Source organism: Schistocerca serialis, chromosome 4 (assembly GCF_023864345.2).
Source record: "Schistocerca serialis cubense isolate TAMUIC-IGC-003099 chromosome 4, iqSchSeri2.2, whole genome shotgun sequence".
Taxonomy (NCBI): domain Eukaryota; kingdom Metazoa; phylum Arthropoda; class Insecta; order Orthoptera; family Acrididae; genus Schistocerca; species Schistocerca serialis.
The window spans coordinates 497,904,545-497,927,964 of NC_064641.1; the positions used below are offsets into that span (position 1 = coordinate 497,904,545).

The 23,420-nt window shown below is 39.8% G+C and overlaps 1 protein-coding gene across 1 annotated transcript in view; it reads right to left on the minus strand.

The window, feature by feature from the left end:
- The window catches only part of LOC126474572 (sodium channel protein Nach-like), a 105,393-nt gene that overhangs the window by 17,140 nt on the left and 64,833 nt on the right, over positions 1-23,420 (minus strand). The window contains exon 7 of the mRNA XM_050102049.1: positions 12,678-12,840. Coding sequence (XP_049958006.1) covers positions 12,678-12,840 — 163 coding nt within the window. The remainder of the gene's footprint in view (positions 1-12,677; positions 12,841-23,420) is intronic.

Below are 23,420 nucleotides of genomic sequence, written 5' to 3' on the forward strand. Positions count from 1 at the left end.
CGATTCCTTCGGCCTTTTCTAAATTTTGTGACTTTTAATGAGATCAGATATGTGAAAGAACTCAGTTTCGTGTTATCGACGGCCATTCTAAGAATGCAGCTTTCTGAATGGTCGGGAAGGGACACGGTCTCAGTCTTGTAACATATTAAGGGCCCTGCCACCACATGACGCCACAGTACCTCTGCTGGTAGCTCTTCTCGCAGCTCCCTGGTCTGCCAGTGCGCCTGCCAGCAGAGACACCAGAGGAATTTCTTAAGTCTGCATTCAGTTTCGAAGTGGATATGGAATAGCAAGAAGCTCTTGGTGCGACACCGATATAAAAAGAGATTGCAGAAGAAGAAGAGAAATTCTGGTTACATCCCTTCTTTGCTCATTTTATCATAAACGAATTATCACACACTGTACAGTAAATTAAGAAATTACGGTATTAAACGTTTAGTTTCGTGAGAATGTCAGTTAGAGGAGATCTCCTTAAATGACCTTAAGAAGAAAGACAACGTTTTGAGGAAACTCATCTCGCCAGAAGAAATATGTCTAATCAGTGCCTAATTATTTGGTGTTTGCAACGGTATGTATTGTTTTAGTTGTAACTGTTAGGTGATTTTTCAGTTATTTTTTTGAGTAGCATTTCATAATAAACTCAAAATCAGTTCAGAAATATTTTCAGCAAAAAGTAGGAACATTTTCTCATTTGTTTACATATCTTATTTCTTAAAAAAATTCTATTGAGACTGATGTAGCAGACCCGTTAGTATCACTTGCTGCAGCAGGAGATGTAGCTATGCTGTTTCGATCTGGAAGCAGTCACCACCATTATTAGTGTTCTGCCATAGAGCAGGGCTTCACATGTATCCGACAAAGAATTACAATGGCTCAGAGCACAAAAGAAGGTAAACAGGTTAAGCACCAAGTATTTCTCAAGTTGTCTTAGTTACATTTTCGTAAGTTTCGATTTTCCTTTAATTTCTCGCAATCTTTTTATAATTAGGCTTGTTATTTCATTTATTGTTACCACAGACAGACTCAGTCGGCGTAAAATAAGTTATGCACATTTCATTATTTTTTCACACTGCCTATTGTAAAATTAAACAAATGTCAACTCACATGGCACATGGCGGTTCGAGTTCAACCAAGAAACATAAATTGATTGGGCTTCATTTATAAAGAAATATAAATCGCAAAAGAGAAGTACCGAGGGTGCTGTGATTTGAGTTGCAAGGCCAGTATAGAACTGTAGGACAATAGAGTTTATGCTTAGAATTAACTTGAGAAATTGTGAAGGACTGTATAAGCATTACTCTTAGGCATGACTGTAGATTCTTATCTTATTTAATTTTGTTTACTTTATTTTTTAAATTTTTTCCGGATTTTTGTCTATCATTATTAATATTATTATTATTATTATTATTATTGTTACTTTAAACAAAGGTAAATGCTTACCATTTTTATACCTGTAGGCGAATCACAAATTAAATGTCGTCTTTGAGATGTTCCCGTGTAATGTAAACCAGACTTGGGAGTCATTCTGGACTGGGACCTTACTTTTAAGTACATATAGAAAATACAGCAAAAAAGTGAACACTAGGATTGATATTATTATAAAACTAGCTGGGTCAGGATGCAGACCGAATGCAGGTACTCTTCAGACAGCCACGTAGTCAGTATGTTAATCTACGACAGAGTACCGTGCTTCAGCATGAAAACCAATGGGTAGATATGTAAAGTTGATGTTAAACTAAATCAAACAATGGGAAAAATTAGTGCCACTACTGAATCAACACCGCTTGCAGGGATACCTGCACTATATAATATTGTACCATCCTCAACTAGACGAAAAGCAGCAGTGTTCCAAAAGTGTACTACTCATTGGAACTCACTTCTGTGCAACCAGCTACAGAATATACCTGCCATCAGACGTAAATCCAGTAAAGCACCCTGGATTTAGTCTTCCCTGCAAACTATGGAGAGTTCTGAATTGATTCTGTATGGGGCTTGGAACGTGTGACACCTGTTTCTATGAATGTGGGTTCTAGGGTGCCCCGGGGTGTGACTCTGGGGTTGCTGTCCAAACTATGAGTGGACTGATTAAGAGACATACACTGTCCAGTCAGCTTAATGTTACCATCTGTCAGTAGCCTGAAAAACCACCTTTTGCAGCACTGACCACTGCGACACGTGCGGGTAGAGAGTCGATCATGTTCTTGAGGGTACCTACAGGGATGTGGAGCTGTACTGATCCCAGTGCTGTGGCCAGCTGCAATGGACTTCTCAGCTGAGGATTCTTTGCATGAACAGCCCTATCGAGGCGGTCCCACAGATTTTATATTGGGTTTATATCTGGAGAGTCTGGTGGCTAGAGGAGTACTAGAGGAGTACAGTAAACTCATCCAGATCTCTTCAAACAACATGCATACACTGCAAGGTTGTGACATGTTGCATTTCCAGCTAGTAGATACCGCTGTGACGAGGAAAAACAGACTGCATGTAGAGGTGCACATGGCGCCCAAGGACAGATGCATACCTTTTTTGATCTACTGTTCCTTCCAGAATGACGAGATCACCTTAGGAATGCAATTTAAACGTTCCACAGATCAAAATGCTTCCTACTCCAGCCTGGAACGTCCTGACATTGTTTCATGGTGTTTGCTTTTAGTCCAGTGGAGCATAAAAAGTGATCCATCTCAAAAGCCTACCTGTGGCCACACAGTGGACTCCAGTTGCGGTATTGGCGTGCAAATTCAGGGCTTAATCACCATCTAACAGCAGTCAGCATGGGTGCGTGAAACAGATGCCTGCTGCAGAGGCACATACTGCAGCAATATTCACTGAACAGTTGTTGGTAGCCCCTTATTCTACCTGAGTGGTCATCTGCTCAACAGTTGCCTCATCTATTCACCCATACACATCTCTCCAGTCGTCGTTCACCACTGTCATCTATGGCCCATGGTGCATCAGAGCTGCCTCAGAGCCAGTTTTGGATAGTCCCGTTTTGCCATGCATGGTATATTTCAACCCATTAATGCCGAAGACTAAGTTTTTGCTCATGATTATGATGAAGTCAAAGCTGTTCTTTTAAGGGTGGCAGCATGTATCAGTGACTAAAATATTTTTTAAATTTTTACACAGATTTATTTCTCATATGATAAAACATACGCTGGGTATTAACATGTACTAGTTCAATAGCTAACGTAATTTTTCATGTGTCAAGCAACAAATTTTAAATCTTATTTTATTCATAAAAATTGATACATTACTATTTTTCACCATTTATAATTCAATCACTTAGGGTATTGAAAGCAAAAAAAAAACAATCTGGAGGAAACCCAGCACCATATTATATTAGTGATATTTTCTGTAGTTTGCGCAATTTTTAACTGTGATATTCCCAAAAAAAATAATTTTGGTGAAGACCAACATTACACTTTATGTAATGAAATTTTGCGCAGTTTCCACAACTTTTACATCTTCTCTGAGTGAGAAGTTTGTCCACCATATCTCCAACATTATCTCTGAGGATATAATTTTGTACACCTTTCCTGGATTTTGGCTTGGGCTCTTGAGGTTTATCTATTTCCTGCGACCTCAGCAGAGATCGTACAATACTTCATTGGAACTCCAGTGAACCTCTGTTCTTCACCTTTCTATACAGCATTCACACTTTGATTAGGCCCAGGCAGAATTTAACACGAGGGCACTAGCTTTTCTTGAAGTGACCCTGGTTCTATACAGACTTATCAGTTTGTCGAATAGATTTACTCCTCCCATCCTTTTACCGTAGAGAATGGCTGGTTCAAATGGCTCTGAGCACTATGGGACTTAACATCTATGGTCATCAGTCCCCTAGAACTTAGAACTACTTAAACCTAACTAACCTAAGGACAGCACACAACACCCAGCCATCACGAGGCAGAGAAAATCCCTGACCCCGCCGGGAATCAAACCTGGGAACCCGGGCGTGGGAAGCGAGAACGCTACCGCACGACCACGAGATGCGGGCTTACCGTAGAGATGTACTAAGGTTATTGAGCCACAGTAACATGCTTTCATTCTTTCTCCATCTCTTGCAGGTCCCATTGGTGAGGCAAACGTCCATCTGCTGGTTCGTTCCTAATGTCACTTGGCTGTTGCCAAGCCACCTTAGCAGGCTATAGTGCTCATATTGGAAAACATGATAAGAAAAACGAGTTTCCTTTTTCAAGTCTTTGAATGGTGCTTTCTCAACCCTATCTCCTTGAATACTGCCAGTGTAGTGTAATTCATGCTTGGTTAGTGATTCCAAGAGGTGCAGAGAATTGAAATAGCTGTCAACAAAGACAACAGAACGAGTAGGAAGAAAACCTAAACAGAATTTTTCTGTAACAGAAATTCCCAATGTTTTACTTTCTTCTTTATCAGCAGCACCAGTGTATAGACTGAACTTCACAACATAGCCCTTAGATATCATAAGGAGCCATAACTCGTACGCATAACGAACAGTTTTTCCCGTTATGAATTGTTCGATCCTGTTAGGCCTATAGCAGGGCTCCATGGCTTCATGTAAAGGGAAAGAACGTCCTAGTGGCCGAATAAGTTGCAGAAGTATGGTGTTGAGCTTTTTCAACAGAGGATCATAATTAACTACAAACATTATGAGACTGCTTCAATTCAGCCACAAGACTAGGCTCTGATATATTATCTGTGAAATGTACTTGACTGCCAACACTCATAGCATTCAGTTCTTTTGATACCCAATTTCTTGGTATTGTTTTATATTTCTTTGGTAGTTCTTGTGTATTGTTATCTACATTGTTGCTTTCTATCACTGACTGCAAAATTACATCGTTTCTGTTTCTCTCCTGATATGGCTTGTACTTCTAGTGGGGCAAAAGAACTCCTTTACTAATGTCACTAAAACTAATGCGTCTTTCATAATCACTAGAAGCACCATTAAAATCGGAACCATTTCCGTCATATGGTGGCAGAAGGATTAAATCCAGTTCATCTGCTCATTCTATTTCTCTGCAGGTATTATGGTCAGCACTGAGATCCTAAGTATATTTAGAATCTCTGCCGCATCACAGAGATTATCTGGGTACAATAGCTTTTATCTTACCTATCGATGAAGTACACTATATAAGAATTAGCAAAATGACTTCTCCAGTCCATTGCATCCATTATTGTACTCTGAAAGTAGAAAAAGGAATGAAATTCAATTAGGTATAAAAGAAGTGATAGTTTCACATTGTAATCATACAAAGATGTATTATTATTTCACATAAGCACAGATAAGGATTTCACAACCAGAAGCAACCTAGTGTTCAATTGTTATTCTGAGTAACCACTAAAACCATACCTGTTTTACATTATTTTGGCAATTTAGAGGAAAGAGAAAATGGCTTCCTGCACTATAATGGTATTTTTGTATCACTGAAAACAATCGTTGTTATGAAGTAGCGTCCATTGACTGTACACAAAAACAGCTATAAACAATATAAATTGTTCCATCTTGTGGTAATAGTTTAAAATATAAACAAATGAGTCATTTATGATGAAACATACCTTGCACATTAATGAGTTAACCACAGTGGCACCGCAAAGAGTTTACAAACTGCCATTTCGGAAATGCACCCGTCCTTGGCCCGAAAGCCAATAATCATGGCCATTTGGAAGTGAGATAATCGCTTCTTTTCCAGAGTACTACAACGACTGCACTGTCTTCCACGTCCCTCCACTCCTCCCACCTCCCACCCCCTCCTGACCATGCTTTATATACCCTCCATTGCTAGTGCTACCATCTGCTGTCTGCGAGTGGTTATTGCACATTGACGTCAGACATAAACGATGGTGGCCACACTTAGGTGACTGGACTGTTTAGATATATAGTTATGATTTTTTGTGTATTTGTTTGTTTATTTTTTATGGGACATTTAACCATGCGTAATATGAAGCCTTTAAATATGAATGTACACTCCTGGAAATTGAAATAAGAACACCATGAATTCATTGTCCCAGGAAGGGGAAACTTTATTGACACATTCCTGGGGTCAGATACATCACATGATCACACTGACAGAACCACAGGCACATAGACACAGGCAACAGAGCATGCACAATGTCGGCACTAGTACAGTGTATATCCACCTTTCGCAGCAATGCAGGCTGCTATTCTCCCATGGAGACGATCGTAGAGATGCTGGATGTAGTCCTGTGGAACGGCTTGCCATGCCACCTGGGGCCTCAGTTGGACCAGCGTTCGTGCTGGACGTGCAGACCGCGTGAGACGACGCTTCATCCAGTCCCAAACATGCTCAATGGGGGACACATCCGGAGATCTTGCTGGCCAGGGTAGTTGACTTACACCTTCTAGAGCACGTTGGGTGGCACGGGATACATGCGAACGTGCATTGTCCTGTTGGAACAGCAAGTTCCCTTGCCGGTCTAGGAATGGTAGAACGATGGGTTCGATGACGGTTTGGATGTACCGTGCACTATTCAGTGTCCCCTCGACGATCACCAGTGGTGTACGGCCAGTGTAGGAGATCGCTCCCCACACCATGATGCCGGGTGTTGGCCCTGTGTGCCTCGGTCGTATGCAGTCCTGATTGTGGCGCTCACCTGCACGGCGCCAAACACGCATACGACCATCATTGGCACCAAGGCAGAAGCGACTCTCATCGCTGAAGACGACACGTCTCCATTCGTCCCTCCATTCACGCCTGTCGCGACACCACTGGAGGCGGGCTGCACGATGTTGGGGCGTGAGCGGAAGACGGCCTAACGGCGTGCGGGACCGTAGCCCAGCATCATGGAGACGGTTGTGAATGGTCCTCGCCGATACCCCAGGAGCAACAGTGTCCCTAATTTGCTGGGAAGTGGCGGTGCGGTCCCCTACGGCACTGCGTAGGATCCTACGGTCTTGGCGTGCATCCGTGCGTCGCTGCGGTCCGGTCCCAGGTCGACGGGCACGTGCACCTTCCACCGACCACTGGCGACAACATCGATGTACTGTGGAGACCTCACACCCCACGTGTTGAGCAATTCGGCGGTACGTCCACCCGGCCTCCCGCATGGCCACTATACGCCCTCTCTCAAAGTCCGTCAACTGCACATACGGTTCACGTCCACGCTGTCGCGGCATGCTACCAGTGTTAAAGACTGCGATGGAGCTCCGTATGCCACGGAAAACTGGCTGACACTGACGGCGGCGGTGCACAAATGCTGCGCAGCTAGCGCCATTCGACGGCCAACACCGCGGTTCCTGGTGTGTCCGCTGTGCCGTGCGTGTGATCATTGCTTGTACAGCCCTCTCGCAGTGTCCGGAGCAAGTATGGTGGGTCTGACACACCGGTGTCAATGTGTTCTTTTTTCCATTTCCAGGAGTGTAAAATGACCATCCGAGCCATATGAATAATAATGGTTCAAATGGCTCTGAGCACTATGGGACTTAACATCTATGGTCATCAGTCCCCTAGAACTTAGAACTACTTAAACCTAACTAACCTAAGGACAGCACACAACACCCAGTCATCACGAAGCAGAGAAAATCCCTGACCCCACCGGGAATCGAACCCGGGAACCCGGGCGTGGGAAGCGAGAACACTACCGCACGACCACGAGCTGCGGACTATGAATAATAATAATAATAATAATAATAATAATCACACAATGAATGATGAAAAAATGTACTTTCTAACTACTTTGTAATTCTACCTTTCTGTTAAAAACTAAATTACTTTCTTATTTGTTGATATTAGATGGTATTCTGCTTTCTTTAGCTCGTCCATAACACTCTTCATTTTTTTGTTTAGAGTACAAGTTATTTTGTACCTGTTACTCATATAAAGATTTACTTTCACTACCTCATTTTCAGTTACACTTTCACAGTATTTCACTGTACTTTCTCTGAAGGAATTCATTGGTAAATACAGGTGGCTATAATCAATGCCTTCAACTGAAGTGCATATGGAGAGGTTGTCGAAGGAAGAGACAGTAACACACACTAAATCCTAAACCCAAACAACAAAGAAACGCAATTGAAGGAAAATATGTCCTCTGAATACAAAAATAAGGACATGAACCAAAAACAGGATTAGATTTTGGTCACAGCTTGATGCAAACACATTAAGAATTACTAAGGAACAAAAAGTCTAAGTGACTTAAAAGTTCATCGTGAACTTACTAACAAAAGACACAAAAATTAAACAGAAAAACAAACAATTTCAAAAACAGAAAATAGAACAATGAATGCTGACCATTAATGATGATTATTAAACAAGTACACACTTCTCGACTTTCTACAGCGGCAGAAGGCGAATGTCTAATCAAGGCACTTCACTGTTTATAGTTAGTCAAAGGAAAGGGGTACGAAGAATTGTACTGACATGACTGGACTATCCCAACCACATAATGACTTGGATGGCAGTCGTGGGGTCAAACTTCATTGCCAGAGCTCTTCAAAAGACAAATTATCATCCGTCCAGTCCCCAGACACTGAAGGAGAGTCACTCTAGACTCTCGTTCATCAGCCTCGTAATCAGTTCCCTTTGGCAACATTGACAAATCAACAGTTTCGTATGGATAGCAGATACCTCAATGTCACTACCTTATTAACAATTATTATTCGTCAGTTCTCATATGGCGCGAAATTCAGCGCAGTTTACACCTAAGTTCACTACAGCAACAGCCAGACTCCTGTTAATGGAACAGTTCATGTTCATTTGACGCACAATCAGATATGGTGTCTGCGGCATCATCTCTTCCTCCCACAGAACATATTACAGTTCATCAAGAAGTTAACATCACACAATCGACAGCATGTAAATAACGTTCATTGTATACCATTCTGTGATGTGACAGAGTGTGTTTATGGTACACAGTCGACAGAAGGTAGACAATGTTCGTTGTGCATGGATTCATGAAACCATACGTCTTGTTCATAACACACAAATGACAATAGACAAATAATAGTTCTCAGAGCCATTTTTGTACCTATTCATGATACATCATAGTTTCTTGAGGTAAATTATGTCCATGGTGCACCTACAAACGGCATATTTGAGTTTGTTGATGTGTGTCCATCTTGTAGACTGGGCATCAAGTCTTTCTCTTTGTCACTGCCTATCAGGGAGCTCCTCGCTGTTCTCTATTTGTCAACATTCTAATTGCATTTTGGAATGTCTGGTCCCTACAGCTGTGCAGGAGCTGGCATGATACAATCTGCCTTGACAACTGCTCTGGCTTTCACTGTTCTGACTGACATCAGAAGGTGGTTCGGGAGTGAGCCCACATGGACTCCCATTGACTTAGTGACACCATAAGCTTGTCTTGCTGAAGGTGTTAGCCAGTGTGCTGCTGCTTTGGTGTGAAAGGAGATGAGGTGCTATGTGTAGTGTATGGTTCTCCTGTCTACCACCATCTATGTGTTGGTCGTTCACCTGACCATTGGTGGGTCATGGTCTTGTAATCAGTTCCAGGATTTGGGTGTGTTGGCTCAACCACAAGCCATACCTGCATGCCCAAGTACTACCTGTCAGCCCACACTTCCTCAATGCATGCAATACTCAATGGTGTCCACACACAGTCAGTTAAGTAACAGATATTGTTGGCGTGTAGGCCAGCTGACCAATTGGGCTGTGAATGCATACACAGGCAGGCTGGTCCGCCAAGCAGCTCACCCCTGAGCCACTCGCTTGTGTATTCCAGAGAGTAAGCAATGTCTAGTGTGACTTCTTCAGGGTGGGGGCAGCTGATGGCCAATCACCAAGAACTACGGAGTAGTCCCAGGCACTATACCTATACCAGGCGCTATACCTACCAACAAGGTGTAAAAAAGGGTGAGAGGTCATTGCACTAGATCTATCCTATAAAAATTTTAAATATAGAACTTTCCACAGTATTACACACTGTGTTTGATTCAGCCAGTGGCAAAGTATACTTTTTAAAAAGGTAGGAGAAACTAGTCCTTACTGGTGAACTCAGACCTCCAAGTTAGGTTTGAAATAAGCACTACCAACGTAGCCAAGCACTCACACATAGAAAGAAAGAAGGGAAGCAGTTCTGACTTGAAACTACAAAGTCAAATTCCTATCTGATGCAAACAATTAAATCAGGACTGGGTATCAGGAAGGATGAGGATGCTGAAATCAATAAATGAGTGAAAAATAAAAGAAAATTCCCCATATAATTCTCCCTTTAAACGTTGGCATGTGATCTACATATAGTGTAGACAGTTACAGAAGTGAATCAAAAATACAAAACGAGATATCACTAAATTATGAATGTGTAAGAAAAACATGTATAGTTCGACAGTGTTCAGGTGTGATGGCCATGCACTTCCCACACTTATCGCCTGACAGCACCTGGCAGACTTGGCGTGGCCAGCTGCACGCATGAAGAAGTTGCGAGGTGGCTCAGCTTCATCGACAGCAGTGACAACACTGCAGCCTGCATGAACTTAGCGAGCATTCTTAGAATCACTGAACAGAAAATTCAGAGAGAACTAAGCAGTGTTGAACTAACTATTAAAATTTTATTAACTAAGAAAGCACAGGATGATTTAGTTATGATTAATTTCTAATAGAAGTTATTGCTCTTTGATAACAAGACTGAATGTGACCAATTATGCTAACTATTATAACTATTATTCTACATACTCTCTCTGAATGCAGTCGGCGGAAGGTGAATTCCTACCAAGCTGTAACAATAGCTCATAGTACAAATCACTTCTTTAGCTTAGTACATGTTACTCTTGGAATCTCTTTACAAGCTTACAAATGGAAGGAAATCCACACAGTGTGCAAGAGTGGTACTATCAGTGGCTAAAGGAGTTTAGCTGTTGTATTGTATGTTAAAGTTAATGCAAGAATATCCTGAAACAGGGGTAATTCGGAATTGAAGGTTCATCCCACAAGTTCACTTTCCACTGATTCTTTCAATCTACAAACCGCTAACAGCACAACACAGAATCATGAAGTTTGAAGGATAATACATAGAAATTGCCATTTGACATATATGTGTTTTATTCTCATAGTTCAGAAACACTTTTCCTGCTACTGGTTGTAATGTTAATACTAAATCTTGTCCACAATTCGGACAACAGGTTCACAACACCAAATGGCTCTAATGGCGTCTGTTAACAATACAAATCATCTATCTAGCACCTCGCCAAGCAGAATCCCTAAGAAGAATCTTTTCTCTCCTTTAAAAATTCAGGAGTAAAGCCGCATCCCAGTCAATAGAACATCGGTATCTTTGTTTCTTACTGGCAGCAGTCATTAAACACAATCTCTTGTATGCAGCCTGACTACACCAATAAATTACTCAAACTGTACGTGATCTTTGCGAGATATGCTAGACATGGAAGGAATACCCGCATTTTACTTAAATAGAGACACAGTTGCCCCAGCCTATCCTACCATAAGTGTATAAACTTAGGGCAAGTGAGCTCTCACAATTGGCATATAGGGTGGTAGTGGGGGAACTGTTTATTCATGTAAGCTATGTCAGTCAACTGCGACATCAGAGGGGTGGGTTAAATTGTTTCGACGTCATTTTAAACTAGGCTATTTGGTTTTCAACCATTTCAAACTTAACACAAGTGCCATAAATCCACTATGATGCCAGGGAAAACCGAGTGCCCATCATTAATTTTAAACTTAGACTGCAAGAAATCTGGCAACTGTGCAGCAAGTGTTAATATCTCTTGGTCTACCATCTCTGACTTAAATGATGTGGCAACCACGCTCATGACATTGACGTAGGTGGTCTCAAAACTTCACTGATATCTTCAGATTCGCCATCTTGGATCTACATTTTGGGTTGTGGTGCCATAGGGCTGTGCTCATATCTCCAGGTCCGCCATCTTAGATTTTATACTTAGGACAATTGGGCTAGGTCCACAATCTTGGATTTTTTAATTTTCCACCATTTTATACTTAATGCAATTGCTCTACAGTGTCATCGGACTGGGGAGAAAACGCTCTAGCCCAACTGGGCAGTTTTTAATTTCACACCAATTTTTGTATTTCCCTCCAATTTCCGAATACCTTGCGATCTTTTACGTAAGACTGTTAAGCTAGTTCCGCCATCTTTGACTGGTGTACCTATATGATACTTTGCATTGTGCTTGGTGTGGTACAGCTATGTTACTAACATCACATCGAAAATTCGTGTGTGCTGAGGAATCTGAGAACACATTATTACCAGCAGTAACAAAAAGATAGATACCTTAATCTACCTTGAACTGTTCATATACTCATACAGGAATGCACTTAGACATGTGTTTTAGTTTCAAATATTCTCTGTCATTTTGAAATAAAGTTTGCAAGAACTGTAAATTTTACACACTCAAGACAATGACAATCGATTTTAACATTGAAAATTATTCTACCTGGCAATTTTTATGTCACATAATTACTCTTAACTTGAAATTGGATTATTGTTCCAAAACTTGCACAAACGTTCGCAAATATCCTAAATCATTTCCCAGTAGAATCTATTTGAAAGTGTTACTTGCTGAAAGACAAACAAATCTACAAACCTGAATGTATTTTTTCATCATTCCTCAGATATTCTGTGATATTGAAATACAAGTTTATGTCCCACCTGATTCCAATACAAATTGACTGTAAGTTACAAATAATGTTATTAAAATGGTACAACAAAAATAGGAACGAATTCCTAAGAAATTGATTACTTACATTGCTAATTCGCTTATTTTTGACACTGTGTAATGAACTGTCTCACAAGGATTAACACATTTGCAGCTGACTGGTTTACCATTTTTGTGAGTCAGATGTTCCAGGTTCTTAGCATATGGCGCAAGACAAGCAAGACCTCTGACATCACATATCGGTCTAATACCTGCAAGAAAATGAATAAATTGCTGTATTAGAAGCAACTTACAATGTTAATAAAAAGCATAGGAAATAGTTAGCAATAAACTTCTCAGTGATGAAGAGAGGTTAGAAATGGAAGTCATCGAGTCGATAGTGAGAGTTTTAGAGACACACAAGTCATTACATTTGAAAGCACTGGAAATGAGATTGCTGAGGAATATCGAAGCAACCTTCCTAACACTCATTGAGTGTGGTTATGTACAGCATATAAATTTTAACCAGAATACCAACATAGAATTCTGAATCCTGTACTTCCAACACAGAGAGCCCAAGAATTCGAGAAAGATATTTAATTGTTACAAAGAAAAAAGGCCTTAATTTAGTCATATACGTCACAGTTCACAGCTATATTAAGGAAAAAACATTCGTGGGCAACTGAATTAGGGATGGCTCCTATATTTAAAAGAACCAGTGGAAAAGCTGTGTAACATGTCTGAGATAGCTTCATACTCCTCAGGCTGTTGGCATTACCATAATTACCTTGTCTCTCCTCAGCTACTTCTGACTGCCTAGAAGAGATAATGCAATACACATATGACATTTATTACATCAATATTTACTGCCCACTACACCTTTACAAAGTATCGTTATCCGACCTGCTTCATTGTGAAGTATATGTTTGTGAACAGACACAGAAAATAACAATTACTCTGAGCTGATACGGCAAAGTGTATGAACGGATTTTGCAATTTGTGACATTTTGGTACTGCATTATTTAAAAATAAATAGCCTATCACATTATGTTACTTAGTGGGGCTGCACCAGTGTGAGACTAGGCTACACTGTCACCAGATTTCTCTCTTCCCTTCCCCACTTTTCCCTAAGACGTCATGCTACATCGCCAGATTTCCCCATACAGCCACTCTGACACAGGCTTACTGCTTTATGCATTAAATGAAAGGAAATTCAAAATTTGTTAGGAAATTCAAAATAGACATATAAAATGAAAGAGAATCTAAATTTGGAGCTACTTTTGAAAAAGATATATAGCGTTTTCCCCACTCCTCTGATGTCACAGTCAGAATCTAGTGTGGAATGGCGGAAAATTAAAAAAAAAAGAAAGCTGGACAGGAGTCCTATTGGTGGACTTCTGCATAAAAGACCAGTATGGATGGTTGGCAGGTTACCTGTTCTATGTAGGATACAAGATGGCTGAACTGGGAATATAGTGCAAGCCTGCATGTTTAACAGAGTTCACCAGGCCTATGACATCAGAATCCAAGATAGCAATCCATTATGGTAGATATAGAGATATGACATCACAATCCCAATAAGGCAGTCTGATTTCGTGTATTTTAAGTTAAGATCCTACCCAATGTGCCATTATTCATACCGAGATGACAAAAGTCATGGAATAAGTCCTAATATTGTGTCGGACCTCCTTTTGCCTAGTGTAGTGCAGCATTCGTTGTGGCATGTAATCAATAAGTATTTGAAAGCCTTCTGCAGAAATATCGACCATACTGCCTCTATAGCGTCCATAATTGCAAAAGTGGTGCCGGTGCAGGATTTTGTGCACAAAATTACCTCTTGATTATGTCTAATAAATGTTCGATGGAGTTCATGTCAGGAGATCTGGGTGACCAAATAATTCACTCGAAATATCCAGCCACGCAGGGTAGCCACTTGTTCTAGGGCGCCTTGTCATGGTCTGTGCGGCTCCACCCATCGGAGGTTCAAGCCCTCCCTTGGGCATGGGTGTGTGTGTTGTCCATAGTGTAAGTTAGTTTAAGTTAGATTGAGTAGTATGTAGGCTTAGGGACCTCAGCAGTTTTGTCCCATAAGACCTTAACACAAATTTCCAATTTCGAACTGTCCAGAGTGTTTTCAACCTAATCAGGAACAGTTATGGCCTAGTGACATGGTGCATTGCCATCTACAAAAATTCCACCATTGTTCGGGAACGTGAATCCCATGAATGGCTTCAAATGTTTTTCAAGTAGCCAAACGTAATCACTTCCAGTCATCGATCGGTTCAGTTGGACCAGGGGACCCAGTCCATTCCATGTAAACATAGCCCATACCACTCTGGAGTCATCACCAGCTTTCACAGTGGCTCATTCACATTTTCGGTCCATGGCTTCGTTAGGTCTCCACCACACTCTAACACTGCCACGCGCTCTTAGCAACTGAAATCGGGACTCATCAGACCAGGTCACTGTTTTCCAGCCATCTAAGGTCCAACTCATATGTTCACGAGCCCATCAGAGGCGCTGGACGCGATGTCGTGCTTTTAGCAAAAGCACTGATGTCGATCGTCTGTTAACGTAGTCCTTTAACACCAAATTTCGCAGCACTCTCCTAACGGATACATTCGTCGTAAATTTCACATTGATTTCTGCGTGTTTGTACTGACAACTCTACCCAAACCTCACTTCTCTCGGTCACTAAGTGAAGGCCGTTGGCCATTGTGTTGCCCGAGTTGAAATTTGGTATTCTCAGCACGCTCTTGAGACTTTGGAGCTCAGAGTACTGTATTCCCTAACGGCTTCAGAACTGGAATGACCCATGCATCTAGCCCCAACTACTACTCCACGTTCAAAGTCTGTTAATTCCCGTCGTGCGGCCATAACCACATCGGAAACCTTTTCACATGAATCACCTGAGTACAACTGACAGCTCCACCAATGCACTCCCCTTTTAAACACAGTGTACGGGATATTACCGTCATCAATGTATGTGCGTATTGCTATCCCATCCCTCTTGGTTCTTGTACAAATTGCGTATTACCCTTCTTTCTTTATAGCTTACTCCTATTTTTCTCAGAATTTCGGACATATTGCACAATTTTAAATTCTCGAAAGAATTTTTAGATCGAAGAATGCTATGAGCATGTCTTGATTTTCTTCAGTCTTGCTTCCATTATCAAGTGCAACCCGAGAATTGCCTCTCTGCTGCCTTAACTTTCCTAAAGCCATAATGATAGTCATTTAGCGGATCCTCAATTTTCTTTTCCAGTCTCCTGTATGTTATTTTTCCCAGTAGCTCGGATTCATGAACTGTTAAACAGATAATGCTATAGTTTTCGTACTTATGTACCCTCGCTATTTTCGGCATTGTGTGGATGATATTTTGCAAAAGTATGATGGTACAACGCCAGTCTCATAGATTTTACACACCAACTTGAGTCGTCGCTTGGTTGCCACTTCTCCAATGATTTTAGAAATTCCGATAGAATGTTATCTACCCCTTCTGACTTACTGAATCTCAACTCTTCCAGAACTCTTTTAAATTCTGCCTCTAATTTGGACCCCCTATGCCATCCGTATCGACTACAATGTTATCAGACAAGTCCTCCCCCTCACATAAGCCTTCAACACACTCATTACAGCTATCCACTCTCTCTCCTATGCTTACCAGTGGAATTCCGATTGCACTCTTATTATTACTACCCTTGCTTTTAATTTCACTGAAGGCTGTTTTGACTTTTCTACATGCTGAGTCCATCCTCCCGACAATCATTCCATTTTCGATAGGGTCTCGTTTTCCCAGCAGCCATTTCTAATAGATTTATAGTGCTATATTCCAGTATTCCCTGAACATTTTTGTCGATCAGTTGAAGTGTACCATCTGTTACCCTTGGTTTCTTCAGAGTCACCTTCCTTGTGCCTTTTTTTGTCTGTCCAACATCTGTGATTGTCCTTTTTAAAAATGTCCATTCCTCATCAACTGAACTACCTACTCTAGTATTCCTTGTCGCAGTATTCACATCCTCAGAGAACTTCAAATGCATATCATCATTCCTCCCACACTGATTCTTTCAGATGATTCTCTTAAACAAGTTTGTTTGCATGGCCATCATCAGCAGCAATCACATAAATATTCACTTTGTACATAAAAACATTACTTTTTCTTGCTACACTGTATGTCCTTTGTTCCAGACGCGTTTCGCCTTTTACTTTAAGGCATCTTCAGTGGAACCTAGAATGGTATCTTTTTTTATTGATATGCGAAATTTATAGATTTTAAAGCAGTTCATGTCATATTTTTTACATACGTAAGTGATTACTTTCACCTATTTGAGTTTTTAGTTGGTATCTTGGTCACATGATAGAGGTTGTTTACGAAACATAAGCTAATTTTCAAGCTATGAACTTATTTCTTCCCAATTTTCAAGTTCTTTGCGTTAGTTGCTGTGGAGCACTATTATTCTTCTGTCACTAGCTGTAGATATTTCACTGAATTTTTATCTATTCACATAAACAGTAAGGTGTTTCTTATGTATACTTGATCATTCAACAGTTTTCCTTTATGCTTTGGTTTTTTGTATGTGGTAATAGTCTTGCATGGATAGAAAGTGTTCTTTATTGTTTATTCTAATTAGTTTTAAGTCTTCTATTCTCATTACTTTTGTGTCTTATACACTCTAGGCCCACAGAAGAAAGGTTAGTAATCTCAAAAAACTCCAGTTACAACACATTAAACTCAACCAACAAAAACACACAGACAAATTCTAACCAACATTAGTTAACCTTACAGATGCACAAATAAACAGTAATGGAAGACAGCTATTGGGAAAGGGGTTAAAATACAACATAAATTCAGAAACAGATTAGGATTACATAGAATCTAATTATAGAAGCAGAAAGTGTATTGACAAGGGAAAAAAGGAGAGAAAACCCAGTGTCAACATTGGGTTAACTAGAGAACGAGTAAAAAAAGAAACCCATAATACAACAATCAACATGAAAACATTATGAGACAAAAACAACACAACCATAGAATCTGCAACACTCAGAAAACTTAGGAGAAATTTCAAAACGAAAATTTCATGATTTAAAAAATTTATATATGCTCCTGAATAAGCCCTACAATCCAACAGCTGATTTTGGAATCTCTGACCATGATGAAATCTAGATGAAGCCTTCTCATGTCTCTGGGTCTTTTCCAAGTATATCCACCACTCTTGTGGCTCTTGAACAGAGTACTCTCTGTTACATTCTGAAATTTATTGCCGAACTCTATTAGTCTTTCACCTCTCTCATTCCTACTGTCAAGCCCATATTCTCCTGTAATCTTGTTTCTATTCCTTGCACTAAAACTGCATTCCAATCCCCCATGACAATAAAACTTTCATCTCCCTTTATATATTGAATTATGTTCACATTGAATTAAGTTCACAAACCAAAAATGGTGTTACAGTATGGTCACTGAATTTTCCCTTGATGTCACTTGTTAAAAACATTCCCTCACCCCTCTGATGTCACAGTTTATACGTTTTCCTACACCCCACTTACCTACTGTCTAAAACTCAAAGAACTGATTTGCTCTAAGCTTAAGTGTACTAGTGCTATTCTCATATTTCATGCTTAAACTGCTGGGCCATGACAGGAATAATTGCATCTTTATTTAGAGAAAATTGCAGGATGGTCTCTTCAGCAAGCATCGCAATGTTCACCATCAGTAATGTCCCATGCCACACTATGTCACCCAAACTCATCTCATGTAGGTAAGCAATAAGGATTTCAACTATTTTCCAAGCTCATCAAACTACACACTTTCAAGATCATTACCCAAAAACACATGGAGATTATCATAAATACGAAACTTTTAATATTTGAGCCATTACCACTGTGTAGGTTTTATTTGTTCTAAAAAATAATGCCTCACCCTATACCTGTCCACTGGCCAAGTGCTGACAGATGTCTACACATGTGCTGTCCTGCACTGGATGGCAAGTTCAGTGGCCTGTTTCAGGAGACATCAGCAGTGGTAATACACACAAACATAAACATTTTGTGTGTGCTGCACCAAACGGGAGTATAATGTATTTGGGGTTTCTAGATCACTACTCTGGTAATCGACAAAAGACAGCAAACTAACAGTTAGATTTTATAAGCAAATAAACTAAAAAAAATGCACATGAATAAAATCGACGTTTTTCATCATATTTTTCGAAAGTGTTCTCTGCACTTTCGACTATTTTTATCATTTTTTAATCATTATTTTAATTTTTCCACCTTTTCTATAATTTTGAAATTTATAATATTTTTAAGTGGTGACAAAAGTGTCAAAATATGCACATAATAATTCCAGGAAAAATCGTAAAATTTCAGGCAAAAATTTAGATTTAAATTGTTTTTAATTGTATGGATAAATTTATAATATAAAAGAGATACCAAGATATACAGGAAAAATCGTAAAATTTCAAGCATACAATCTAGATTTAAAACATTTGTAATTATACAGGAAAATTTATAATATAGAATCAGTGAGAATAAAATGTTAACCAATATAAAAACATAAAAGAATTAAGAAATAAAAGAAATATTTACTTATGTTTACCAAAAAATTAGTTAAGTATCTGTACAAAATTAGCTATATTAGAATATTACAATGCAGATATGTGGTCATTTATGTTTAATTCTGTTAAAACTAGTGTCAGACAAATAAGTTTAATAATATTTCGAATCTAATAAATGAGCATGTTTGGAAATAAAATAAATGGACAAAGCACTGCAAAAACATCAAGGGAATTAATAGCAATAAGGCTGACTTTGCTTATCAATGATCTTCTATTATTAGAACCAAAAACTAAGGAAGAGTTGCCCTTGGTACTGGAAACAATTTACCAACAACAAAATCATTATTGACAAGTATTAAAGCAAATTGTAATTAATTGGAAGAAATAAGGCAAAGCCCTAAGACTGTATACCGTTCTTAAAGATAAAAATCGAGGTGTTTCGATCAAAAACTGAAGATCTGCAGTCCTTACTAGGTCCAAAAATAGAAGGGATGATCAAACAATTTAATACAGCTACAAAGTCTTTCGGGATGTATTTCTTGAATAAAAATCTCTTGGTGTACATGCCGCGTCAATTCAGGATAAAACTCCAAGCTTTCGACCACTACCTCCATGGTCGTCGTCAGGAGGTAGTGGTCAAAAGCTTGGAGTTTTATCCTGAATTGATGCGGCATGTACACCAAGAGATTTTTATGCAATTTAATACAGGATTGGTTAAGGAATTGTGTAAGCTTTTTAGAGTTGGTAGGAGTTATGTTGGTTTTCATAGCTTGGCTGATATAAGAGACTCTATTAGTGTTTATGATGCTGTCACAAAAATATCTAGAAAAAGAATTAGAAACTCTTACCACAAAGAATGAATATGCAAGCATTCAAACACAATTCAGTAATTCTGCTACCAAAAAAGAATCACACAAAAAAAGGAAACAGAGATAGTTTCTCAGACTATCACAGAAAGGCAGATTTAGCTCAACTTCAAACACTCACATCAGATGGAAAGGTTTAGAATAAACAAGTGATTGAATTTATATTCACAACAGGAAATGAACAAAAACTACATAATTCTGAGTATACTTTTATTCTTAAAAATCTCGTTGTTACTAGCTAAAATGTGAATAAAGACCAATCATTCAATGGTTTTGCTATCTCAATAAGTGTCTTTGATAATCTTTATGAAATTGCCATCCTATCAATAAAAATAGTGCAGAAATTAATTTTCTATTAGATTAAAAGGTTCAATAGAAACCGTTACTTTAGATATAAAATAATTTGACTTCGTGAAATTTAATGTCTATAAATGGAGAAACATATGTGGTGGTGGATATGTAAAAAATTCACTGAAACAGTTCAAATGTAAAGAATTTACTGAAACCCACATTCCTCATGGGGTAATAAAGAAAAACAGAAGAAAGAGGATAATATACTTTGCACAATTTTTACGAGTAAATTTGTTACAAAATATTTGTTGATCAGGGCGATAATCTGATAACTATGAACATTCATGAAGAAGTTTCATAATGAATTTCAGAAAACAATGCAAAACAGAGAAACATTATTTTTTATGTAGATAATTTATGGCAGGAGATTAGCAGCCACGTTTTTGGAAAAACAGAGTAACTGCAAAAAATTATGAAGGTTATAAATATTTACTAACTGTAATTGGTGTTTTTTCAAGTTTGCCTGGGGTATTCCACTTAGAGCTAAAACAGGCAAAAAAGTTACAGAAACACTTCAAAAAAGTTTAGTTGTAAGAGATATGAGAAAACTCCAAACAGAAAATTAAAGGAATTTTACATCAAATATTTTCAAGAAGTTATGAAAAAATATAATAATGTCACATAGAACAAAGTATAATTAGATAAATGACGAGCACTAACTTCAGTTGACGAAGGTTTGTTCAGCACTTGCACATACAAGAGCGCAGAGAGAAATGCCTCCAGCCAGAACACATACGCTATATATACATTTACAGAATAGTCCAGTACAATGATTCTTGACATTTGTGGATACTTCTAGAATGTGCTCGAACCGAATACAGAAATTAAAATTTTACAGTTCAAGTGAATTTTGAACTCACGACCCTCAGTGCAAGAGTCTAGTATCATAACCACCACACCTGCGCTACTCAGCTTATTTTACGATATCGCTCCTTCCTTAAGAGAACAGAGTCTCAGTGATGCGCCCTCCTAGTCCGGGAACGAGAATTCGGTCCTGCATACTCCGACTCTCGATCACTGGTTCTCGCCCTGGCGGTGATATTCTTAGAACTTCCTTGCCGCTACACTCTTCGTCATCTTTCCGCTTGTTGCCTGTCGCTGGAGCTTCGAATTTACCCTGGGTTGCAGGATCCTTAGAGGGCTCCATTCGAAGGACGTGGACTGTATCTCCGATCTTTCAACGTCCTGTGTTGGGGTCGAAACCTTCAACTTCATAAGTAACATCAGACAACTGTTTTACAACCTTATAAGGTCCAAAGTAGTGATCGAGGAGTTTCTCAGAGAGACCAACCTTCTGAACAGCACCAGGCTGGTAGACAACAGGGCGGTGGCTCGCGTCATACCTTCGGCGATCGTTTTCTTGAGCCTGCAGCGTGCGGAGTCGAGCAAACTGCCGAGCTTCCTCAGCTCTGGTTAGCACCTGGCCGATGTAGTCGTCGTCCACGTCATCAGGATGTAACGAAAACACAGTGTCCATCGTCGTAGTCGCATCACGCCCATGCACCAGGAAAAATGGTGTATATCCTGTGGTGACGTGTTTGGTGGTGTCGTAGGCAACTGTCACGAAAGGTTGCACCTCATCTCAGTTGCTCTGCTCAACATTGACGAACATTGATAGTATGTCGGCCAAGCTCTTATTAAGGCGTCCAGTAAGCCCGTTAGTTTGCGGATGATAGGCGGTCGTCATTTTATGAGTAATATTGCACCGACGGTTTGTCTCTGTCAAAAGATTAGATTGAAAAACTTTCTCTCGATCCGTAAGTAACGACTTTGGAGCACCGTGTTTTAATACAATGATTTCCACGATTAATTTGGCTACCTTGGATGCTTTGGCTGTTTTCACGGCTTTTGTAATGGCACAGCGTGTCAGATAATAAGTGCGAACAATAATCCATCTATTGTCACTAGCAGACGTTGGAAATCGTTCGAGGAGGTCAATCCCAACACGCTGGAAAGGCGTTTCGGTTTGTGGAATTGGTACGAGGCGGCCAGGTGGTTTCTGAGGAACTGATTTTCTCCTCTGGCACTCTCGACAGCACAGCACATAGTGACGGACACTCCTAAAAAAACTTGGCCAGAAAAATCTCTTGTGGATTCTATCGTATATCTTAATAAATGCTAAATGTCTGGCCTCATGTGTCTCATGGAATTTCTATAGAACTTCTAGGCGCATGTGTTTAGGAATCACTGGTAGCCACCTCTTCCCAAACGGATCAAAGTTTTTGTTGCAAAGTAATCCATTAACTACCTTAAACTGTCCTTTCACATCCTCTGACCGATTTAAGGCAAGCATAATTTGAGATATCTTGGCGTCCTTCTCCTGGTCAGCAGAGAGATCCTGGAGTGGAGCGAGACAGTCACTATCTTCATCATTGTCTTGATGGTCTTGCACAGTGTTTCTTGAGAGATAGTCGGCATCTTGGTGTTTTCTTCCACTTTTGTACACTATGGTAATGTCATACTCTTGAAGACATAGTGACCACCTGGCGAGTCGTCCTGTTGGATCCTATAAGACCTGTCAACTAACAAAGTGCTCATCATACAGACTAAGTACAGGGTCAGTCATGGTCGTCAGAGCTTTTCACAGCACATCGAAAGAATCTTGTTGAGCAACACCCCAGATAAATTTAGCATAGGCTTTTAACAGCCCTTGGAATGGCCTGGCTTTGATACAGAAGTCTTTGATAAAACGACGGTAAGAAGATCATAGTCTGAGGAAGCTTCTCACATCTCTAATACTTTTAGGAATAGGAAATTCCGTTGCAGATCTAACCTTTTCTGGCTCTGGCCGCACACCTTCGTTTGACACAAGGTGTCCAAGTATTCTTGCTTCCAAGTATTATTGCTTCAAAGAGACATTTTCTTGGATTAAGTTTCAGTCCACCTTGCTGGAGACACTTAAAAACGCCACAGACTCGGCATGAGAGGTTTTTATGACACTCAGCTGTTCTTCAATTAATGGCTCAGCGTTTGCTACACACAGGTGTCTTGGAAGGATATGCGGCTCTTGGCGACAGTTAACTATCCACAATTCACCGAAACCGTTCTTAAACGAAACGACTGAGTCTGGGATGACCAAGCTAT